At 36.3% G+C, this 18,060-nt stretch overlaps 3 protein-coding genes across 8 annotated transcripts; 2 read left to right on the forward strand and 1 right to left on the reverse strand.

Annotated features, from left to right (window-relative positions):
• Window positions 1-428: 428 nt before the first annotated feature.
• LOC103967462 (lysine histidine transporter-like 5) lies at window positions 429-3,216 on the forward strand. Of its 2 annotated transcripts, XM_048581265.1 has the most exons (9): window positions 429-464; window positions 587-628; window positions 986-1,176; window positions 1,362-1,745; window positions 1,878-2,277; window positions 2,395-2,500; window positions 2,692-2,783; window positions 2,904-2,972; window positions 3,118-3,216. In XM_048581265.1, the coding sequence occupies exons 1-9, from the start codon at window positions 429-431 to the stop codon at window positions 3,214-3,216; spliced, it is 1,419 nt and encodes a 472-aa protein (XP_048437222.1). The 2 variants fall into 2 exon arrangements, with proteins under 2 accessions (XP_048437222.1, XP_009378994.2); XM_009380719.2 differs by lacking the exon at window positions 587-628.
• A 1,654-nt stretch (window positions 3,217-4,870) lies between these two features.
• LOC103967471 (putative methyltransferase At1g22800, mitochondrial) lies at window positions 4,871-11,043 on the reverse strand. Of its 5 annotated transcripts, none has more exons than XM_009380725.3 (11): window positions 10,747-11,037; window positions 10,477-10,557; window positions 9,833-9,911; window positions 9,097-9,238; window positions 8,933-9,002; window positions 8,053-8,117; window positions 7,874-7,952; window positions 7,494-7,581; window positions 6,611-6,675; window positions 6,412-6,501; window positions 4,871-5,181 (listed from the first exon to the last, which is right to left on the reverse strand). In XM_009380725.3, the coding sequence occupies exons 1-11, from the start codon at window positions 10,903-10,905 to the stop codon at window positions 5,068-5,070; spliced, it is 1,032 nt and encodes a 343-aa protein (XP_009379000.2). In that variant the 5' UTR covers window positions 10,906-11,037; the 3' UTR covers window positions 4,871-5,067. The 5 variants fall into 5 exon arrangements, 4 of the variants coding, with proteins under 4 accessions (XP_009379000.2, XP_048437515.1, XP_048437516.1 ...); XM_048581558.1 differs by having other exon boundaries at window positions 5,080-5,213; window positions 10,747-11,040; XR_007257348.1 differs by having other exon boundaries at window positions 5,129-5,181; window positions 7,451-7,581; window positions 10,747-11,043.
• A 232-nt stretch (window positions 11,044-11,275) lies between these two features.
• On the forward strand, window positions 11,276-17,626 carry LOC103967483 (nuclear pore complex protein NUP96). The gene is made up of 6 exons (XM_009380744.3): window positions 11,276-11,545; window positions 11,894-14,482; window positions 15,707-15,830; window positions 16,135-16,283; window positions 16,918-17,015; window positions 17,175-17,626. The coding sequence occupies exons 2-6, from the start codon at window positions 11,954-11,956 to the stop codon at window positions 17,368-17,370; spliced, it is 3,096 nt and encodes a 1,031-aa protein (XP_009379019.2). The 5' UTR covers window positions 11,276-11,545; window positions 11,894-11,953; the 3' UTR covers window positions 17,371-17,626.
• The last annotated feature ends 434 nt before the right edge of the window (window positions 17,627-18,060 follow it).

Consider the following 18,060-nt stretch of genomic DNA (forward strand, 5'->3'; position numbering starts at 1 on the left):
GTTATTACAGCTAGGGTTTTCCTTCTAAAATGCTGAAGAACTATGTGCAAGTGTAATTATTTAACAATTTTGCAAAACAAATCCTTTACAAAGCAAAAATCATGGACAAATTGTTAGAAAATAGGAAAGATGTTTGATTTCGATAATTATATATTTCCTAAAGGGAGTAATTAATACTTAGTTTTAATCATATTACATTAGATAAGGCTGATCTGGTTGTTCCTTTATTTTCTCCAGGGTACTGCTCAGCTCACCACAACACTGTAGTTTAGACTCTACGACTAATTCAAGACCCAACAAATCAGGATCTCTAAGATACAGACAGCACACTCCACTCTATCCAAATTCTAGTATTTAAGCTCCCCCAGTGTACTTTTGACAGTAACTCTCTTTGGCAAGCTAGCTAATCAATCAACAAGACTACCACAATGACCAACCCACATCACTCAAGAAGTGCTCAAGCTGTAAGTGCATATGTTTATGATACTCATCAAAACATACACATTTTCTTTTATTTTTGGTAAATCTTTTGTACTTTGCTAATCACAATACACTGATTTAATGTTGCTATGAAATTCAAATCCAGGGAAGCAGCCCGGAGTTTATTAATCCGCTAGGAAGCAGCCCGGTATGTGAATGCCGATTCATCGATCTGTCTACGATGGGTGATATATACTCATCATTCCACTAGACCAATAGCTAGTTAGTTCGTTAAAGTCCCACATTGGTGGGTTCAAAGAAATCCAATGGGTTTAAATAGGATTACACTATTCTAACTAATAACGAGACCTTTTGCAGTAAAACCCACACCTGACAGATTAGGCAGGTGGTTAAATTGGAGACTCTATCGGTATCATTAGAGTAGGGAAAGCCCGGCGATCCAAAAATCTAACATAGTTTACTTTTGGGTTTCTAATTTGTATCTTGATCGCTGTTCGTGAATGAACCTAATATATATATTTCTATGTATGCAATTAAAATCCAGGAAAACACTACGAATGCAACTGGAGCAGGGGCTGAAACTAGAAGTGCCCAAGAGCAATTTGACATAAATAACTGGCTGCCCATCACAGCTAAAAGGAATGCAAAATGGTGGTACTCAGCTTTCCACAATGTCACGGCTGTTGTTGGTGCAGGAATACTGGGCTTACCATATGCATTATCAGGACTTGGCTGGTAATATCTCTCTCTCTCTCTCTCTCTATATATATATATATATATATATAGTTAAGAGTAAGAATTTTAGTTCTTGCTAATATATACCACATATATAAAACTGAATCAAATTTCTAGATACAAACGCTTGATGGAGTGTGACTAAACATAAATATCTTATGGTACGTTGATATTTATTTATTCAGGGGCCCTGGAATTGCAGCCATAATCTTGTCCTGGGTGATCACTTTCTACTCATTCTGGCAACTGATAAGACTGCATGAAATAGTGCCCGGACAGCGTTTTGATCGATACCCAGAACTAGGGCAGCATTGTTTTGGGCCAAAACTAGGGTACTGGATTATTATGCCGCAGCAGGTGACTGTGCAAGTGGCTTCATCCATTGTGTATACAGTCACTGGTGGCAAGTCATTGAAAAAATTCTTCGAACTTGTTGTTCCAAGCATAGGTGATATTAGACAAACATATTTCATCCTCTTCTTCACTATTTTGCAATTAGGGATCTCCCAATCTCCCAATTTCAATTCTTTGAAAGGAATTTCTCTTCTCGCCGCATTCATGTCTTTCGGGTATATATTCCTTCGTTGTTAATTATTCATTTCCAGTTATTTCTGATGATGTGATTCTAATCTAAACCACATATTATTAGAACCCTGTTTGTCAATCAAAAACTTATGAAATTATATCTTTGTTGCATGCAGTTATGCTATGATAGCGTTTGTGACATCGACAATAATGGGTGTGGATCACCACGAGCATGTTGATCATTCATTTCGATCTCATTCGACACCAGGCAGAGTATTTGATATGTTGAGTGGATTTGGAACAATAGCGTTTGCTTTTGCAGGACACAGCGTGGCTTTAGAGATTCAAGCCACAATCCCTTCAACTCCAGAGAAACCCTCAAGAATTGCCATGTGGAGAGGTGTCGTCGTCGCTTACAGCATCGTAATATTTTGCTATCTTGCAGTTGCAATCTCTGGCTTTTGGGCTTTTGGCAATACTGTAGACGATGATGTTCTCCTCTCACTAGAAAAACCTGCTTGGGTCATCGCAGTTGCCAACCTTATGGTGTTTTTCCATGTTATAGGAAGCTATCAGGTAATTAAACAAACACACTATATAATTAGTAAAAGCATGCATACATTATAGACCAATAAGACAGTCATGACATAATCAATTAACTAAATTAATTGCTAATGCTTCAATATATTTCAGGTATTTTCAATGCCTGTGTTTGATGTGATCGAGTCGTTTTTAGTAAATAATTTAACATTCAAACCAGGAAGACAATTGCGCCTCATTGCTCGCAGTGCGTACGTACGTAAGTACTATTTTTCTACCCTTCCCCCCAATGAAACAAAATTATCATTTCTCTCTATATATATGATCTCTCTCTCTCTCTCTCTCTCTCTCTCTCTCTCTCTCTCTCTCTCTCTCTCTCTCTCTCTGCTCACATATGTGACATCTTTTGTGTTCTGATGATGTTTGATTTTCTTGGAAATTTTTATATAGTCACAGCAGGATTCATTGCAATGTGCATTCCATTTTTTGGAGGATTGTTAGGGTTATTTGGAGGCTTAGTGTTCTCCTCGACATCATATTACGTGAGTTCATAATACAATCTCAACGGACGAAAAATAACACCACAATTATTTAACATTGTATTTATCTTGATAATTAGTATCTGTGTACGATTTAAAGTTGGTGAACTGAATTTGATGCAGATGCCTTGCATTATGTGGATTGTCACACAAAAACCAAAAAAATTTAGCAAACATTGGTGGGCATCGTGGGTATGTTCAGAAAACATTAGCTAGCTTTTCAGTGACATATATTCTTTCTTTATTTTATCAAATTGTTATTATATTTTTGTTAAGTTTTATATAATCAATACGCAAAAGCTAAACTCTACTTTTTTATTTTGTGCTTCGATTTCAGTTTTCGATCGTTGTAGGCGTCCTGCTGGCCATTTTTTCACCCATAGGAGGAGCACGTGAGATTATTGTACAAGCCAAAAGTTACAGAATGTTTTCTTAGTGCTCGTACGTTTTATTTCTTCTTAATTAGAATAGATCGAATAGATAGTCTGCAAGATGTGGTTTGCGAGAGATTTTTTAATGTATCGGGAAGTGGGAACGTGCTCGAGTCCATTAAGTGTAATGATACAATTGGTTTAAAACTGGAAAGAAAAAAAATTCCAGCCAATTATATTATGACACTTGGTGTACTAAGTCGTGTTCTCGACACCTTAAAAATTTCTCGTGGTTCACATATGGAAAAGTCCGCATTCTTTTTTTTGTTTTGTGTTTTTGCATTCTTGTTTTTGAATTTTTTGGAAAGCAAGAATGAAATGTTGGATCTCAGTTTAATTGTCAGTTAGAATTCATTAATTTATTTCCTCATATCTTGAAGCTTGATGAGCTACTGCTCTGGATTCCACTTTTTTTTTCTTTTTTTTTTTCTAAGTTTTGAGTCCATGCATGTCTACTAAATCAGTACTCTTCAGTGAAGTTTTGGATGGGGAAGTGCCCACGGCTTCTCCCTTAAAATATACTCTCTCCTACGTCTTCATCTTGTTATATTTTGGGCTTATGTTATCATTTTTTTTTTAATGCGAGGTTTATATACACACAACCAATCAAATTACGATCACAGATTTTTTTTCTATTACTGAAATACAGCTCAATACATTGCGTATCATAATATAAGTGGAGATGTGGTTTTTTTATTTTAAGTATTTCTACCTCTACTTGTATTATGACAAGTAGTGTATCAGATCGTGTTTCGAGTACATTGAAAAATCTCTCCACACACATAAACCACTCTTGAACCACTTGATAAAATATTTAGATATTTATCCTAGCAAAATCATTTACACTAATACACTTCACATGGAATAAACCAAACCCCTAACAAATATCCTAACTAGACATTACTCCACATACATTAACTCAATACAATAAGACGTGAATTTTGTGATTAAATACAATTCACACTCTTCAGATTTAGGGTGATTTTCAAAATGGGATAGAGACCTACCAAAAACCTTTATGTAGGATTGGACAAGCAGTTTGACGTTCAAATTGATGCAAAATGAAAAAGTCAAAAAAAAAGTTTTTTCATTAACGTGTTTATGCTTCTAATGGTTGGGTTTTTTTTTTAGCGTCGTATTGCACCCCAATATATTTCAAGTGCACCTACTTAAAACGAGTTCACCGTCGCTTAGTATGCAAATCAAGATCATACTATTGGATTCAAATCGATCCATGTAAGTTGCTTTTCTATTTCAAGAGGTCTTACTCGCATCCTATGAATTGATTAAATATCCTTCCAAGTGCACAAGATGTGATAAACTTGAACAAGGATAACGGACGTATGGGGCAATTGACTAAAATGGTAAACAAACAAATCTTGATTGTCAAACTAATTAGATGCTCTTAACCCATCATATCACCCTTATGCTCATCATTTTTCTGAAATATTGTTTTTGAAATTGGTTAGTTCAACACTTGGACGTAAGATTCATTAGAATAATCAATTTTATTTTATTTTCAGTGGTATTTATGCAAATTTTTCTAATAAAAATTAGAAAATTATCTATAAAAATGAAGTGAAATAAAACAAAGAAAAACTAATAAAAATAGTTTGAAAACTTTGAATTTTAATCAAAATGACAAAAAGATGTCATAAGTGAATAGTAACAAGAGTGACTTTTTAGAGTAAAAATGTCATTTTCGTTAAAAGTGAACAGTAGCGAAAGTGTTTCGTTAAAACTTCCATAAAACAATCGCCCAATATTCTGATTGACCGAACCCCGCATTCTGGTCGTACAACTTTCTCCTCTCAGTCGACCTTCATTTGCTTAGAAAACGTGAGCACATAGAGAGATCAATCCTCACTTCCAAATTGCTTCTGGATGTCCTGAAAAGATACAGTTGCTGACCCCCTCCTCTTTGCCCTCTGCTGAGATGGATGGTCCCTCCATCCTGTCATATATATCACCTGCAAATCCAACAACACACAGACGCATTCGTCCGATAAGAGCAGAGTTTCTGGATCAGCTTGTTACACACGTGCACAAATACAGATATGATAGAGATCAAATGAAGTGTGGGACTAAGATCTCCAAATAACTTCAGTGGTACAGTTTAAGAGACGAGTCCATGGCACAGACAACATACGAGAGGAAAACAAAACTGCATTAGAATAGGTTGCGTACACATCTTAGACAATAGCAGCTTGAACACTCTCAGTTACCAAGACTAAAACAAATCAAAAGACAAGCAAGGGTGGCTGGACAGAGGATGGTTGATCGAACAACTTAATTTTATCTCTGTGTTCAGTATCCTAAATGTTTTCGAATGGTACATTTAGAAAAATTAGCATTGTCCAATCCACGTCCATTTGGACAATTTTAGATCACATATAAGCATACAGGTAACATGAAAAATTAGATGACGGATTCCAGCGGAACCACCAATTTCAGTCATTTATAAAAGGAAACTTTTACTTTCAATTTGTTAAGTATTGAAAAACCATTCAATACAGCGTATAATATGTGAATTACATTTTTCATTTTCTAGTTTCATGTAGCATGTGAAAGTGTTCTCTTGCCACATTTTATATTATTAGACTACAAATTCAAACAACACAACAACAAAGAATCCAGTTGTTCAATTGTTTCGGTTAATAGTCTCGTAAGCAACATATGGTATGAGATAACAACATTTGCTAATATATATACACACGCACAGACAAACTCTCTGATCAACATTAATGTCCAGATTTGGTCCCGGTGTGCATTTGCTCACCCGGCTCCCTTGGCCGGACAACCGGCTTGTTATATTTCATAATGCTAGTAGCACTTCTTTGACAGGCACCATTTTCATCAGTTTATTTAGATTCTTATCCCATCCTCGACGGGGTTGCTTCTTTTAAGGTGTAGAAAAACCCTACATGCTTAAATTTTAGGTCTTAATGCACGAGTGTTAAGACCTAAAATCTAAGCAAGAAACCTATGCCATTTGACTAAGAAGAAAAATAATTATACTGCCAGTCAACCAGAAAAGGGAGACGGGCATCTGGTGTCAGCAACTTGGCATACACACGAAAAACCGAACCATCAAGAATGTCCACACCGGCCTTTATCCTTTTGTTCTTCCCAGTTACAACGGTTATTTCATTATCTATTTTTCAAGCCACCACTTGTAAGGGAGTTTATCATGTGCTCACCTGGAAGGTTGCTGGGATGGTGCCATCTTCTGCTGCAAACATTGAATCATAAATTGCTGCGGTGGCCAGGGCTGTTTCTCTCTTTAAAATCTGGTTTGAATTATAAGCATATCACACCTATCAATCCAGAAGTAAATATATCTTACAATGATAATGTAAAGAAACAAAGTTGTTCATCCCAAAAGTAAATATATCTTACAGTGTTCCTTTGTAGCAGAGCATTGGTTTCACCCATTGCACGCAAATGTTCTATGAGATCCAGAGCTACACCGAACGGAGAGAAAAATAAATAATGACTAAGACTTAGGATACAGGGACAGCGAGAGGAAATTCATTAAAATAAAATATTGCAAAATAAAGATACTTCGGTTCAAAAAAGAATAAAGTTTGTAGAACTGAGGACTTTAAATTCAATGCTACCCAAATCAGTCATCTTTTTGGCATACAAGGCCCCACCCCCTTTCCTGCCCAACCTAAAAAAACTAAGAACTTAAAAACAAACAGAAAAATGAGCTGAAAGCCAGGGAAAATTAGAGGTTGGCCCCAAGTTTGGATCAGATAATCAAGTAATTGCCTTCCAGGCATGTTGAATACATTTAAACAGTCTGAATGCAAGGCAGAAAAACTAGGGCCTGCCATAGCCATAAGCAAATAGTACCATGAAACAGGCCCCCAAAGTTGAAGGATCACCGAACTGTTTTAGATGTAGACCCTCTTTGAAATATATAAATTTCATATACAAAGTGGGTTATAATATGTCATATAGGCCCTTATTACATGAGTGTGTATATTAGAGCCATATTGTCAATCTCTACATAGGGCACCATAAATCTAAGAATCACCCAGCATAAGTATACTAACACCAGTTACCACTTCTTCTAGATGGCATCAAGTGGACTTTCTGTCTTCCATGTGCAATGCACCATTTCATTGTAAAGGACTTTGTGCCCATAATTATTTTTTCACCCATGCGATAACATGCAATTAAGCTTAAATAAACACCATATAAACCTAAAATTGAACGAACAAACATATTAACTGAGACATGGAACGTCCAAGAAGCATTAGCCATAAAGTCTCACCACTTGGATATCTTACTACAAATTCGTCCACATCAACACCTGGAAGGGTAAAGCCTGCCCTGGTCAAAAGATTGCCTGCATCCCGCAACTAAGCAAGGAAAATGTGTGGAAGGGTTTACAAGCCGATTTTTAACCACACAATAATATAATTTTACAGAAAACCTAAAATAACAGAGCATGGAAACAAAAACAACATGGGCTTTTGTACCCTCAATGTCCACACCCCCCCCCCTCCCCCCCAAAAAATATGTTCGGCATGAGCGTAACAGGAGTCTAAAAAGCAGATCAATTATATTTGGTAACGAGAGGCACGTGTAGCCATTGTGCCAAAAGGTGATATTCGTGGACAAATGAAAGCAATTATGCAACAAATTACATACTTGCGCCAAAGGTGATATTCGTGGACTGATGCCTCCTTCACGCTCCATTTGTGCCACGGTGCACGCTATTCTCAGCTCTCTAGTAACAAAAAAGGATAAGTCAATCATCAACAAATTAAAAAAATTAAACTACTTTTCAAGTTTCAATGTAACTGACAAGTCAACAAAGAATAAACAACTTTAAGGTTTCTCCACCCAGAATTGCTGCTAAAAATAGGCCATCTGGCTTCAATGCCAATCTGCACTGTCAAATATAAACATTTGTCTTAGATATTTTCATGCAGTTACATTCTGAACTCTGATGAGATGACGACGATGACGACAATGATAACATTCTGGATTATATAACACAGATAAATGAATGGAGAAAAAAAAATTAAGGGTACAAACATGAAAATCACCAATAAATTTGTGTGAATTAACTGCATAAGAGCAACAGCAATCATGTTTCATCATCAACCAACAAAACTACAAGCAGAATATCTCCCTTTAAAAGTAACTGATATAACTTTTCAATAAGGTGTTAACAATTACGAAAGAGTTTTTGTACATGTTTTTATAAGTTAAGTATTTGATATATTGAAAAATACTATTTCATTCAAATCGTGCAGATTTTTATTCTCATGTCTCGGTCGATGTACGAGTATGTCTCATAAATTCGTATTTTCTCAGCAAATGCGAGCTTATGTAGTTCTACTTTGAAAGTTGCAAAGTTCTGAATTTGATTTTTCAATATGATTTAGGAATTTGACTAAAAGCTATTAAATCTTTTGTAAAGTAAAAGAAAAAAGCATAATTTTTTAACAGCTTAAATTTAAAATCATCTATATAGTTTTGAAGGTACATATATGAAATGAAGAGCCATAACATAAATAACCATTTTTCAGAGCACAGTGTGTGTGTGTGTGTGTAAAACATGCAAGTTTTAACAAGTGTTTTGTTATATTCTCCTCCATGAATTCTTTGCATCACCCTCACATGAGTTATAACAGATCCAAATACCAAAACTATCATTGAACTTGAATGTTCAGGCACACAACAATGAAAGGGTAAAAAAACCTGTATCATGGCTCCTGGAAGATCATTTGTCCAGTGAAGTCCCAAGCAGCTTAATACCAGATCCACAGAACTTGACACATAAAATTAGAGGATATTTTATCAAAATTAAAAATCACTCAAGATAGAACATAACCAAAACCAAGAAATTAAATGTAGAGAGATACTTTTCCTTAACGGGCAAAAACTCTTCGTCACCAACCATAAAGGATGTTTCAATGTTTTCAGTTTGTAACTCACGCTCAGCATTTCTACACAGTTCTACCATGTCAGATGATGCAGACATCATAATGAGCTTTTCAATGGCACCTAGCATTGGCGAAAATAAAGATAAAAACAAAAACAAAAAAAGCTAAGTAAGACTGTACCTAAGGAATCACATTATGCCACCATATATACATCCCTGCTTTTGCCTTAGTCAGCTTATCTTGGAAACTACTAGTGTGATTGGGTTGTTTTGTTCCCACTTGTCCACTTGTGTCACACACGCACACACACAGAGACCATTTCTGTTAAGGCTCTACTTATGGATGCTACTGTGGTACATGGTAGGAAATTGATGATTGGTGAGTGGTACCAATTCAATAACAATCATACCGTTATTTCTTATTAAACATCACTGGGGAAGCTAAGTTAGACAATCACCAGCACAAAACACAGATTCGAGACTACATAGAACCTTATTGTGGAAAATGTAGAACATGGAACAACCGGGACCTCTCTGGCAACACAAAATCTTTTCACTCACTTCCTGAATAGCATCATTTGTAATAAGATAATTTTCATCAATAAGGCTTGAAATAGCCATTTTATCTCATTAACTATGAAAATTACACATTAGACAATATGTTAAAGCTAAAAGAAAGCCTAAAGGAGAAAGGTATTACAAAACTAATTTCTTACCACGACCACGTAACAAGCGCCTGACAGCTTCCAATTGACCCCCTAAACATAATGCCGCTGGAAATGTTTTCTTGCAGTCCTTCAATATGATACACATGGAAATTTATACACAAAAGGGAAGAAAATACTAGCAGTGTAAATGCAATGATATAATGGGGTTTTAACATTTTGCATAAGCCCAAACATTGCAATGGAAGTTATCATTTCTCTTATAAAAAATACATATTCTTAAGTACAAAGTGAAATATTTCTCTTTGAATATTGAGCACCACAGACAGAAACATAAAAAAGCCTTTCAGAAAGATGCACACAGGGACTTTCGAAAGCACTGAGGCACTCACGGAAATGGCATTCTACAAATCACCAGAGTCCTATGAAAACCACAGAGAACAGCATGATGAGGTATCGGCTCATCGGCTATAGAACAGCTCAAGCCTCAAGATATGCAATGTCATACAGATGCCGAACTAAATAAATCGTCACGAGCAGTGTTCTTACCATCAGAAATAGATTTAAACAGTGATGAAGCCAACAAATTATAGTGGCAAAATTCTCTGTTCTGATCATAATTCATTCCTTAAGTAGAACAAATAGATTTAAACATGAAAAGTTAAAGTAAATTAAAAAGGAAACTGGGTTTTTACCTCCAAACGATCTAATAGATTCTCAGCCACAGTATCAACAAAAGAATCCTTGGAACGCATCAACCAAGTAGCTCGATCAAGCTGCACACAAACAACAATAACAAATAACAATGTTTATTATTATTTTCATTTCTGAGAAAGCAAAAAAAATGAACTTTAATTAATCCAATAATTTATCAGAATGCCCATCTCTCAACCCAATTGGAAATTGCTAAAGTTCGATGCTTTTACTGAAATTTGTGGGAAAAAAAAGAGAGAGTAAATTAGAACCTGTTTGCGTCTGAAGTGGCGATCGAAGACCTTGATCCTGGAGCTTTGAACCCCATCAATGTTGGCGTCGGTACAGAGAGCATTTGAGAAGAAGAAGAGTGAGTGCGGAGCTTCTCTTCTTGTCTTCCATAGCGAGCTCCTCCGGTACAAGCCTCTCATTTTTTGCTCTCCACTCCACCTTTTTGTTTTTCTCACATGCAACGTCCGTTTTTACCCCCTCGATTATCACCGAAGTGCATCGAAAATTTAGGATGTATTCATTTGGGATTTGAAGTGTTTTTAATTTTTTAATAAATTGAGAGGTATCTGATCAGAAGTGTATGTGATTTTTTAAAATTTTAAGTATATTCAATTAATATTTTAAGATAATTTATTAAAATTTTTAGGAATTTGAATTTATTTAATTAAAATTTTAAAGAAATTTATAACATCCTAAGTATGTTCAGTTAAAATTAATTTTAAAAAATTTAAGAAATTGAGGAATTAGAAACAAAATTTAAATAAAATAAAAAAACATGAAATTAGAACACTCATATTTAGTTTGGACAAAGCGCGCGATAAAGGGTAAGCCCATCCCCTCCGACGCCGCAGAACCCCTTACTTCTGCTCCGTCTTTTATTTCAAACGCTTAGGAGGACACCACTAATTGTTCTCTTTGCTGTGCTCCATTGAAGTTGCAGGCCTTTGATTTTTTAGGGTTGTGCTCTGAAATGGTAGCCGACAAAATTATGGAGGAACTGAAAGTAGTCTCAAATGCTTGACTTGGCTAAAACCGAGCGGAACAGGAGCTGAATGCAGTGTAAGTGTTTACTCAGAGCTCACTGATGATTGCTTTTGATTCGTTTTGATTTGATGGTGTTAGTTTTTTACTGTGTCAGTGAAGTTGGGGCCTTTTTTTTTGGTAATTTAGTCTTGCAACTGTGTGTTAGTAGGGTTTTGCAGAAGCCCAATTTGGTTTAAAATTTTGAGGTTTCTTCCCCTTCATCATGTCAATTTGTAGTTCTGGGCACCCTTACGGTGTCGATGTAACGATTTCTCCCATTATTTGGGGAAGAATTATAAGCAATATTTCATGGATGCTGTGCTATTGAGAGTACTAATTTTTAATATTCGTGGTTAAAGTTCGATTTATGTTCCACATTTTCAGGGAATTATTGTGAACTTTATTATACTTGAAGCATCGTATCGATTGTTACAACCCTGCAGAATGGGCATTGATTCTGGAACTCCTAATTCACAAGTAGCATGTCAACACAAGAAACGAAGGGTCTCTCGGGATGCTGGCATTTCTTTGTCTGAGACTTTTAGTTACCTTGAAGGATCCTTAACTTATTTACCAACTTTAGAAGCAGCTGATTACTATACGCATCCCTCTTTGAAGGATTTGGCTGCTCGAGAATACGCAGATCCTGGTTTTTGTAGCCGAGTGTTGGACTTCACGGTTGGGAGACTTGGTTATGGATCTGTCAAGTATCCTGGGAAGACTGATATTAGGTGTTTGAAGTTAGATAATATTGTCAAGTTCCACAGACATGAGGTAATCGTGTATGAAGATGAAGCTGTCAAGCCTTTGGTTGGCCAAGGCCTTAACAAGCCTGCGGAAGTAACCTTGGTGCTACAAACAAGACTGTCAAATATTGACAAGAGACAGAAATATAATATTGTGAAAAAGTTGAGGAAGAGTGTGGAGGGACAAGGAGCTCGCTTTATTTCGTTTAATCCAGAAAGCGGGGAATGGAAATTCTTTGTTCACCATTTCAGCAGATTTGGGTTGAATGAAGATGATGAAGAAGACATCATGATGGAAGATACTGCTTCAGCTCAAGATTTTGTGGAAATGAACAATGGTGATATTTCTGATGTTGAGGAAGAAAATCAAATAGATCCCACTGGAGTTGTGCTTTCACATTCTCTTCCTGCTCATCTTGGGCTTGACCCAGTAAAGATGAAAGAAATGAGAATGTTGATGTTTCATGATGAGGAAGCGGAGGCTGAGGATTTGAATCATATCCCTGCACATTATAATCCATCCTTTGCTTCTCAGAGGATGAGTCAGAGATCTACTCCACCAGCTGTGCGAAAAACCCCGCTGGCATTACTTGAGTACAAGCATGGTAGTTTTGACTCAAATTCTCCTGGAGCCATTCTAATGGCCCAGGAAAATAAGGCCATGCCCCTTAAGACATTGAAAGAAGGTTTTCAGCTTGATCTCAAGCATGAAACACCAGTAACCAGAAAACATTCTCACAACATAGTTGATGCAGGTCTATTTATGGGTAGGTCATTTCGAGTAGGATGGGGCCCAAATGGAATCCTTGTGCATGCTGGAACACCAGTAGGGAGTAACGGTTCTCCAAAGATGCTGTCATCCATAATCAATATAGAGAAGGTTGCTATTGACAGTGTTGTTCGAGATGAAAACAACAAAGTTAGGGAGGAACTTGTTGACATGGCTATTGATTCTCCGTTAGATCTTCACAAGAGAATATCTCATCAGACAAAGGAAATTGAATTTGGACCATTCAACCTGAGGTTTCAAAAGCTTGTCTCCAACCGCTTGATGCTTACACAGATTTGCAGGAGCTATGTAGATATTATTGAGAAGCAGCTGGAAGTCCCCGGCCTATCTTCATCTTCCCGTTTGGTTCTGACACACCAAATAATGATTTGGGAATTGATTAAAATTCTCTTTTCTGATAGGGAAAATGTTGGAAGATCAAAATCCATGGGTGCTGATAGTGAGGAAGAAATGGTGCAGGATGTGAAGGAGGCTTCTCAACAAGTCGACCTGGAAGCTTTACCTCTTATTCGGAGGGCAGAGTTTAGCTGTTGGTTGCAAGAGAATGTTTCCCATCGAGTACAAGAAAAGATAAGCTCCTTGAATGAGTCCAGCTATCTGGAATATATATTATTACTTTTGAGTGGGCGTCAGCTGGATGCTGCTGTGGAAATTGCTGCTTCTCGGGGAGATGTAAGATTGGCTTGTTTGTTGAGTCAGGCCAGTGGGTCCATAGTCAATTGTACTGATGTTGCTCAACAACTTGATTGTTGGAGGATCAATGGGCTCGATTTCAACTTCATTGAGAAAGACAGGATAAGGCTTTATGAGTTGCTTGCTGGTAATATCCATGGTGCTTTTCACGATGTTAACATTGATTGGAAAAGGTTTCTAGGGTTGTTGATGTGGTATCAATTAGAACCTAGCACTTCATTACCCACAATATTTCGCACTTATCAACATCTTCTTGATGATTTTAAGGCTCCATACCCTGTTCCTGTCTACATTGATGAAGGACTGGTAGAAGAGGCTGAGGATTCAAATGCGGTGAAACGTTATGACCTATCGTATTATCTGATGCTGCTTCATGCCAGTGAAGAAAGTGAAGTTGGCCTTCTGAAGTCCATGTTTAGTGCCTTCTCGTCAACACATGATCCACTTGATTACCATATGATCTGGCATCAGTGTGCAGTGTTGGAATCAGTTGGGGCTATCAGTTCTAAGGAACTTCATGTTCTTGACATGGGATTTGTTTCCCAGCTGTTGTGTCTTGGGCAATGTCATTGGGCGATCTATGTAGTCCTGCACATGGCCCATTCTGAAGATTTTCCATATCTTCATTCTAATCTTATTCGGGAAATCTTGTTCCAATACTGTGAATCCTGGAGTTCACAAGAATCACAACGCCAAGCCATTGAGGACTTGGGTATTCCTAAGGCATGGCTTCATGAGGCTATGGTATGTCATATTTTCTCATTTTACTGATACACTGTATAGTTGTATGACCAAAATTTATTATGATGCCCTCTATATTATCATACTTGGAACATAAATGATGTTTACCAATAAACAATGACCTTAGTAGCTTGTTGACAATGACTAACCATATATTCAGTTTGAAACCCTATTCGATTTTGAAATGGTTTGTTATTCCTTGTATATTTTTTTTCATTGTCTTTTTTGTCTTATTTGAAATTTTATAAGGATCCATTTGGATGCAAGAGTTTAAAAGTATTAATTCTCTTATGGCCATGATCTTTACATATAAATTTGATCATGTCAAAAAATGTGGGATTGCAAACAATCCTTTTCTCTTGAATATTTCAAAACCATTTTTTTTTTGTTAAATAAGTAAATGCATATATGAATTTTACTAACAATCAGAAATTAATATTTCTGAACTTCTACCAAGAAATTCAAATAAATAAATAAATAAATCTAAATTCCTCTTTTAATTTCATCCATCCAAATAGACCCTAAATTTACAAACCAAAAAAATATGAGACAAGATTTTCAAATGCCCTGCTTCAGCCTTTCTTTGAGAAGAAATCTATTGGCTACCAGTCTGCTGTTATTGACTTCTAGTTTCTTTATGATTCACCAGGCATGTAACAGAGTAAGACAAACACACGGTTATTCTGTTTGGGGATACTGTTTATCTAAGCATCCCCTTTTCTACTTCTATACACTAGGTAATGCTCAAGAAATCATACAACACAAATCATACAAGTGTTCTGAATTGCTGATAGAGGCTGTAGGAGGTCTGTCCTTTATCATGGCACAAATTCTAAATTAAAAATCGTAGGGTGCTCTAAATTTCTGACAGGCAATAAAATGATCACTGTCATAATTACAATGCATACAAGGTTAGACATTCTCAATTTCCAGTTTCTGAATCCAAGGGTTTGGAGTTCCCTATGTTCATTCTCATCAGAAGATCACTATATAAGTTTCTAACCAAAAATTTGATGTGCACTGAGTTCAAATCTTATGGACAGCAGTTGGTAAATACTAAAAAAATAAAAATAAAAATAAAAACCCAAAAAATTTGATGTCTGGTGTTTTCCTTTAATTTGTCTATGGTTGGTTGCTTATCTGAAAGTCTTGGAAATGGAATTGGAATTCAGTCTTCCGACTTAATTATTCTGTTGTTTGAATGAATTTATTTTTCCTGGATTGCAGGCTGTTTATTTCAATTACTATGGGGAACTTGCGAAGGCTCTTGAACACTTTCTTGAATGTGCAAATTGGCAGAGAGCGCATACTATTTTCGTAACTTCTGTTGCTCACAAATTATTCTTGTCTGGTATGATTTAATAACTTCTATTTCCATCTAGTTTCATTATGTGTTTCTTAAGTTTCAGGATGTACTCTAGTAGGATCCCTGATGAGGAATCTGTCATAGCAAAGAATACTTTTCATTCTGCTGTTAAGTGTATGTATATAGTAGAACAATTATCTCTGTAACCTTTTGGATTTATAAGCAGGTAGTTGATTGGTTTAGAGACAATGTACTTTTAACTGATTTTGTTTCCAAAATTTAAATTTGGGCCTCGATTTTGCTCTAGTTAATATGGATATGTAATTTTCTTTTTCCTTTCTGAATGCAGTCGAACACTCAGAAATATGGAGGCTTGCAACTTCCATGGAGGACCACAAATCAGAAATTGAAAATTGGGACCATGGAGCTGGGATTTATATTTCATTCTATTCAATTATAAGTTCATTGCAGGAAGTGAACGATACCATGAATGAATTGGTATGACAGCTTATCCTACATGATAAGATTCTAAATGTTTTGTGGATCTGCGTGATAGTCAACCCTGCATTATAGTAATACTGATTGCATTGTTTCAAGCACCAAAGCTTGGTTTTCCCTATTTCGACATTTCACTTTCTCATAATTCAGCGGCTTGAACAAGATATGTCGTACAGTTATACTGAAGTTTGACCGATATACTTGGTTAAGGTTTTTCACATTTGATTGACCTAAAAAGGTTTTCTACATTTCGCTCAGAGTCAGAAAATAAAGTAAAAGCATCCTAAATGAAAATATTGCATATATCTAAAGCGAGAGAAATGTTATCCATGCCTTGATAGCTTAGGACTTTAGTATGGATATTGTGCTAGTTACTGATGCACTTCTGGATCTTCTATTGCACTTATCTTGGTAGTAGGAAGCTAACAAGATAAGCATGAGGTAGGATTAGGAAATAGCTTAAAGACGATATATAGCCCCATTGTTGTGACTTGCGACTGCAGAAGAAGAACGTTTTTATTGCTAAATCTTTCTGTAATTGAAAAAATGCAACAGGATGTTTATCATGTCAGAAAGCAGAAGTTCTGCTTTCTTTTCTCAATGAATGCTCAGCACCATGTTATGTTTGCTGCAGGATTCACTTGAAAGCAGAAATTCTGCTTGTAGGGAATTTCTTGGTCAGTTAAACCAGTCTTTGGCTGTTTGGGGTGTCAGGTTACCAATTGACGTGAGGTACGTTCAACAACCCTTGACTGAGCTTTTGCATGGATTGAGGCAAAATTGTTTGGTTTTATTAAGCCAACTCATGCTTGTTAGTACTCTGTGATATTTTTAATTTTTGTTCGTAGCTAGCTCTACAGTTATCTTGAGATTTACATATTTACCAAACAGGGTAGTGTATTCGAAGATGGCGGACGAGATATGCAGTTTGCTTTTATCCGACATTGGCGAGGGACCAACACGAGATGTTCAGTTAAGTTGCTTTGACACCGTTTTTAGTGCTCCCATTCCTGAAGACAAACGCTCGAGTCATTTGCAAGAGGCAGTGTCTCTCTTTACATGTTTTCTTTCAGAGGCTACTACGTAGGTTTTCCCCTATTCGCATGGCATCCGAAAATTGAGCGCTTGAGTGCTTTTTCATGGCGCTTGTTCGCTGAAACTGTCAAAAGGGAAGTTCGAGTCTGGTTTATTTTTGTTTTCCTCACGGGGGCCTTATTGTAAGCGTGATTATTTTGTTATTTTTGCTTCAGCAGCAGTCTTCACTCACTCTAGGTGGTCTATTCTGGATATACATGTATTAATGTTATAGTACAAAAGCAACAGGAAAATTTTGTTCAAACTCATAATTTTGTAATGCGTATTGTCTTTTCTACCTTATTACACAATTACCGTCAAGGTGAGATGCATTTAAATTTAAAAAAAGGAATTTTAACGAAAAGCTTTTGATACTGTTCACTTTAACGACAAATCATATTTTTACACAGAAAAATCAATCCTGGTACTAATTATTTTACTTTTTTTGGTCCTTATTTTTAAAATTCAAAGTTTTCAAATTATTTTCATTAATTTTCCTTTTAAAAAATTATCAAATACATGCCCCTATTCTCCACCCCTGCCGCCAAAGCCTTCCATCATATTTTAAGGTATGATATTTGTTTGTTACATTCTCCATCCTTTTTAATTTAAGGCCGTCTGATCAAATGAATTGATGGGGTTGTGTATGTCCATTTGTTCTCGTACATGATCATGAGAGGAGGAATAGATCAAGAGTAAGTAA

Source organism: the organism of the source record quoted next, unplaced genomic scaffold (assembly GCF_019419815.1).
Source record: "Pyrus x bretschneideri cultivar Hongxiangsu unplaced genomic scaffold, Pyrus_bretschneideri_v1 Contig17, whole genome shotgun sequence".
NCBI lineage: Eukaryota > Viridiplantae > Streptophyta > Magnoliopsida > Rosales > Rosaceae > Pyrus > Pyrus x bretschneideri.